The 6291-nt window shown below is 43.6% G+C and overlaps 1 protein-coding gene across 1 annotated transcript; it reads right to left on the bottom strand.

The window, feature by feature from the left end:
* Window positions 1–791: 791 nt before the first annotated feature.
* Window positions 792–5933, bottom strand: LOC119887378 (G-protein coupled receptor 4-like; the record flags this gene model as incomplete). Its single annotated transcript, XM_038698190.1, has 6 exons — window positions 5737–5933; window positions 5172–5334; window positions 2662–2849; window positions 2033–2552; window positions 934–993; window positions 792–847 (listed from the first exon to the last, which is right to left on the bottom strand). Coding segments are annotated over exons 1-6 (1154 nt in total), but the record flags the coding sequence as incomplete, so codon positions are not given.
* Window positions 5934–6291: the final 358 nt, after the last annotated feature.

Genomic DNA, 6291 nt, shown 5'->3' on the forward strand with positions numbered 1-6291 from the left:
CCGCTTTCTCTGGTCACTCTTTGAACCGCCTCTGCATATGTTACTTTGTTCTGATCCTTCACAACCTGCACCCGCCTAGCCTGGACAAAGTGCTCACAACCATAAAACCCTGCTGCATGATCCCCATCACAGTTAGGGCACTTAGGAGTCTCTGCCTTACAATTTTGTATGATATGATCTCCACCACACTTTGCACACAACACCAACTGATCTCCTCTCCTGTGTCGGCTTTGTGTATCTCCAAACCTTTTTCAAACGTATCAGCCAGTATTCCCCTGTCTGTGTTTGTCTGGGCGTGGCTACACTCTCTGGCTCCAGCGGCGCACCTGGTCCTCATTCCACTAATCAAGCTCCTGCAGTATTTCAACCCCAGTCCTCCTACATTCTTCGCCAGATCGTCAGTTAACCACATGTGGTACATGCGTCAAGGCCAACTATCGTCTCCAGTAAGAGTCCTTGTAATTTCTGTCTCTCCCTGGATTAACCTGTTTTTCTCTGTGCCCAGGATCACACTACCTCCGGGAACCCTGCTGAACGCCACCCCGCTCTGCTCACATCTTGCCTGGACTAACTCCCCTCCTCCGTGTTCTCCATTCTGCCCTGTTGGAACCTATCAATAAAACCCCTTTGTTACCCCTTCAAACTGTTCCGAGTCTGCCTTTGAGTCCTCAAGTTTTGCATTATGACAGGAACACGTTCCTCAGTGAGGAAGATGAGAACATGTCCTGAAACTGTCCCCTGTTCACTTACCTGTCAGTCCAGTCTGATGAGCAGCATGAAGCAGCCCTTACCTCAACACACGGTTAAAGACGTAGAGAGCTACAACCAGCATCAACCATCCAGTATGCTAAAAGGAAAACCCACTGTTCAGAGTGTGAAAGCTGTTAGATGACAGCCTCAAAGTGCTGCAGAGTTTGTTCATCTGTCAGTTACCAGATGGTGTCTGTGGTCCCCTGCAGCAGCTTCTTGTTTTACTGTCGGCTTCTCAAACTTCTGACAGATGAAAGCAAGTAGAGTTAATCATCATAACTGTGTTCACTGTACAGCTGATCAAGTCATTACTTTAAGCTTTTAGCAGTTTATCTTCCAGAAATGCAGTTTGTAGTTTTCAAAGTGTCCCCTGCAGAAAGCCAAGGTATTTAAAGAAGCAGTCTGACAGTTTGGGAAATCTGCTTGTTCTTGTTGGATCTCAGCTAATAATGAGCTAAAGGTTAAAAAGGGGAAACATACAGTAGACTTTACTAACTTCTACTGAAACATGTTGGTCTGATCTGTTGTGACTGTCCCTGTCACACTTTATCATTTCTGCCCCAAATTCTTATCTAAAAAAGTCTGAAAACTTCAGAAAGTGCAGGATGCCTCCTGGTAACAGTGAGTTGCTCAAAGACAAACATTCACAGTTTGGTCTACAAACTGATTTTTATTGGATTTCCAGAAAATGTACAATTTCATAGAAACTGACATAAACTGTGGTTTAAGATTTTATCCAGATTGCCAAGCACACAACAGGTGCTGCAAAACAGCTGCTCTGAATCCCATCCTAAACAGCAGCATGCCTACCACTAAAACAGCAGAAATTACACTTAAAAAGTACAAAGTGCTAAAGACGTGTTGAGATGCTCTCCCTGTGTAAAACATCCAAACAACAGTCCAAATAAAGATTTAGGAAGAAGACAGCGAGGCGGCTAGAATGAGCTCAGTTCATCTAAAATATCTGCTTTGCTTCTGGGATTAAAGGAGAATAATGACAGACATCAACTTCCAGCTCCAAACTAATAAAACACATTTTATTTCCATGTGTTGAAGCCATCACAGTGAACCAGAGCAAGTTGACCAAAACATTTCCCAGCAGCCACTTCTCCCACAGCAGAGTCCAAACAGTGCTTCCTGCTCTCTACAGTTAGGTGTCTTATTGGAAATGGTCTCAGTAGATGACAGGATCTGTCTCGTCTCTATCCTTTCTATTGGCCTCCATTTCTCCTCCTGTTTCCTCCCCTTCTCTCTCCCCTTTCTCTGCATACATGAAGCTGACTGTGGAAATGTTGTCATCATTCATACTGATGGACTGCTGATCATTGCTGTCCATTCTGCAGCAACACACAGAGGCCAAAAGCTTGTCTATGAACCCTTTCCTCATGAACACATACAGGAACAAGTCTGCAAGAGGATTCAACCTGATGAAGATGAGATACAGGAGTTCTAGGGTCCTGTGATATCCTCCCAATAACAAAATGATCGTGGGCAGGAACAGCAGAGTGTAAATAAGCAGCACCAGAACCAAAATTCCCACAATTCGTCGTTTTTCATCAGAGGGGACCGAGATGGAAGCAGACAGGGCTTTGAGGGTCCCAACCAGGGAGAATATTAACAGAGGGAAGGGAAGGAGGAGGAGGACGAGGAGGACAGTGAAGAGTGTGTGTAGATTCACACCATAAAGCCAACAAATGAACAAAAAGAGAAGTGGCAGGACCCAGACCAGGACACTGACCACCACAGAGGTCTTGATGGTTCGTCTGAAGCGGTACCACAGTGGGTGGGCGATGACCAAATACCTGTAATACAAGATGGACACAAAGTCTTTGAGGAGCTTCAGAGTTATAAACTAACATAATGTTCAGACACAGAAGGAGCTCCACACATACTGGATAGACAGATAGATACCTTTCCAGGGAGATGCAGACCATGAAGCAAATACTGGCAAACAGAGCAGAGAAGTGAATATATAAGAAGATGTCAGATATCTGTCCACGAATATTTGGTGCCACCCAAACGATCATGCAGCAGAACTGAAGGATGTCAGAAATGAGAAGGTTGATGAGGTAGATGGGAGCAACTTGATCTCTTCTCACCTGCAGGAAAACATTGGTAAAAGTCAACAAGCCGTTGGAAACATGTTGTGAAGTCCACCTCCTCCCAAATCTGTCATCTTGCTCTGCCCAGCAGCTGCACTCAGAGCCATTTCTGACTTTTTCATCCAACAGGAATCTCAGATATGACCCACTGGCCAATCACTGCAGTAACAAGACTAAGGGCCAGATTTCCTGCAGCTTCTGCAGCAGTTTTTCAGCCACAGATATGAAGCATTCTGGCTCAAACACATGAGCTGGATTTATCCAGACCGGAGTCGCAGTTTGAGGCTCATGTTTGTGTTTGCAAGGTGAGCCTCTCTCCTACTTGAATCAGCATTTCAGGGAGGATGGCACAAATAAGAACTGGAGGCAAAGAACTTGCCTCCAAGTTATGTCTGCGTAACGCACGTGTCAGGTCTCTCCGCCGTGGCTGCCTGAAGCTTCACTTTCCCTGTCCTCGTGACTGTAACTTCCACTAACCACAAGAAAACAAAAAGGGGAAAAGAGCACGAGTGTTACTTTGTGGCTGTAACAACGCTGTTGACACAATGTCCAGATAACCTGCAAGCCCTGCTGGAGCAGGAGAACCCTACAACGATCAGTATTTAATGTTTAATTAGACTATAATCAAAACTCATGTTAGGTCTAATTTTTGGGACAAACAGGAAAGGGGTCGGGACAACTGCTCGTAATTCGGGACTGTCCCGGATTTTTCAGGACATCTGATCACTCTATTTAAGAGCTGTGAGAATCGCTGGGGTGTGTGTCGCATTGAACATTATGCCGCGGCAGTTGTGTGTGGCGTCGCTATGACGACCTGCTACGTACTATCTCTGGGTACTACCTGCAATGGAAAACGGAGCAGGGCCGAGTAGAGTCATGTCTATCGATTTGAATATGGTAGCATTTTTCGGCAGGGCAGCATAGATCGAAACACCGGCAACAGTTCAATGTTTAGTCCTGATGGTAAGATGTGGAACAATGATGTTGTGTGGTTGTGGATGTAAGGCAGCTGCCTGTGTAAGCCCCTCGGTTTCCTGTTGCGCTGTCTATTCCCCAGTATGTCCAGCAGTTCGTGCAGTTTGTACCTTGCAGGACCGTAGTTTTAAAGTACGTTAAAGCGGGGCCGCACCAGTCATCCACTTAAATTGTGCGTTGATACTGTTTGTTTACATTCTAAACTATATTTATGCCATTTGTGAGACTTGGTAAATGCTGCTAGTCTAAAGTTAACTCGGCATGTGTTTCTTGCTGTTGGTGTCTCTTGGTTAACCTGACTAGTGTGCTGTAAGCCATTAGGTGATTTAATCTCAGTAAAATAAATGTACGATGGGGCATTTGCTGTTTTCGGTACCTTGCATTTAGAGTTTGTTTTTATATTAAGCTCTTTTTAGAGATGTATTCCATTTGACTGTACATTAACCTTCATTTAATTTATTTTTATTTTTGGTACTAAATATTATTTAAGTAAGAGATTGATTTATTTTTGCAACAATATAAATGCCTTATGTTTACTTTTCGTGCCCTGTTAGGTATTGGCTGTGTATCAGAGAGGATTGTTGGAGCAATAAAGAGCAGTGAAGGTCTCAACCACAATCCCGAATCCAGCCTCTGGTGCCTCCTTCCATCCATACGACACCACACAACACCTACCAAAACACAATGCAGAGCCAAGGGGAGGCGTAGAGAGGCTGTGACAGTCTGCACTGACTCAGATCCTGTGGGTTACATGGACTTGTGAGTAACTTCTACCATCTGCTAGCTTACGGTCTCAGTCTGAAGCGCCTTTGATTTGGATCACACTACCTTGTTTCTTACGACCCGCCTTCTCTGCTTGTGATTGGCTAGTAGTCCTTACCTAGGAACTGCGCATGTGCAACTACCAACAAAGATTTTCTACAAGTAAGATGCATCACTCTGTAGCTCAAGAGCAGAGCGTACAGCACACAGGGTGAAAAGAGGAGAAAATATGGTGGTTTTTGAAAATTAAACCATGTAAACCTGTTCTGGTACAACCCCTAAATAAGATTTTGAACCTGAAAATGAGCAGAATACCACCTCTTTAACCTCAACAGTTTAAGAGAGGGCTGGAATGGAGCCACACATGGAAACTGCATGTGTTTAGGGTCCAATCAGCTTCATGGACATTTGAATTCTGGAGTCAATTATTCCTGTCAGGTTATAGATCATTCCAAGCCTTTGTCCCAGCCCCCTGACACCTAGCCCCCAAACCAGATCCAGATCCTTTACAGACAGACAGACTGTAGGACAGACACACCACACAGACAGGAAATAAATAACTCTCAGTCAGAATGTACATACCATAGAATAAAGAGCATAGATGGCCACCAGGGTCAGAGGAAGGCCGACAGCAACGATTATGCATGTCACCACACGTACAGGGTCAATGTGGTATTTGGAGGTGGTGCTGCTGTAACCGTAGCTTTGGTCCTGTGAGCTGCTGGTAATGTAGTAATCTTCCATTCTTCAGAGTGAAACGTGTTGTTTGAGAGATCAGGTTATTAAAGAGCAGGTTTTTAATTATTATTAATTATTAATCATTATTCTTTCTTTACCTAATTTTATTTAAATTCAATTTTATTTATATAGCGCCAAATCACATCAACAGTTATCTCAGAGCGCTTTTCATAAAAGAGCAGGTCTAGACTGTACTCTATGATGATATTTACAGAAGCCCAACAGTTCCCACCGAATGAATTTAAAATACTAGTAATAGTATTTTAGAGAGTAAAAAGCCCAAAGGAAATCAACCCTAACTGGTTTAACCTCAGTATTCTGTCCACCTACAGTCCAAAGCTGTCTGCTTGTTCATTTATCTGTTTAATTCGTTCTACATAAAAGAAAAAAGGAATCTGACTAAATGTACCCGGAAAATCTGCCAGACCACCTGAATGAGTTCCTCCTCCAGAGTCCGATGTTTTGTCCTCTGCAGCCAAACCTCAAACATGGCCAGTGACAACATGCAGCAGGGTGACGATGATATATTGCTGCTCTTCTGAGACAAGGGAGTGTCTTATCCATACATTCTCTCATGAGAGGCTCCTTCCTTTGGCATCTGTAACTGCCAAATCTGGGCAAGTTGGGTCAAGTCAACATACTAGGTGTGTTTCATAATATCTCACATCAACACAGAACGAACCACATTTTAAACATCCAACATTGATCAATACCCAAGATATCTCCAAACACAGGACATCAAAATGTGCGATTCAAAGTAGGAGTAGAATATGTGATACATCTAATTAATGATACAAGTATAACTTCTTTGAATGTAGCTTAAGGACTCACATGTACAGGCTTGCCTGCCAAAGCAACAGGCTGATAATAATCTCTATCTGCTCTGAGATGTGATTGGGCCAGCCCAGTGTCAGTATAGAAAATTACCAAATGGGCCGTGTCCATGCTTTTACGACAAAGAGAA

The sequence above is a fragment of the Micropterus salmoides genome, unplaced genomic scaffold (genome assembly GCF_014851395.1).
Source record: "Micropterus salmoides isolate LMB-PRFRI ecotype aquatic unplaced genomic scaffold, ASM1485139v1 Ms_hic_scaffold_4159, whole genome shotgun sequence".
In the NCBI taxonomy this organism is placed as follows: domain Eukaryota; kingdom Metazoa; phylum Chordata; class Actinopteri; order Centrarchiformes; family Centrarchidae; genus Micropterus; species Micropterus salmoides.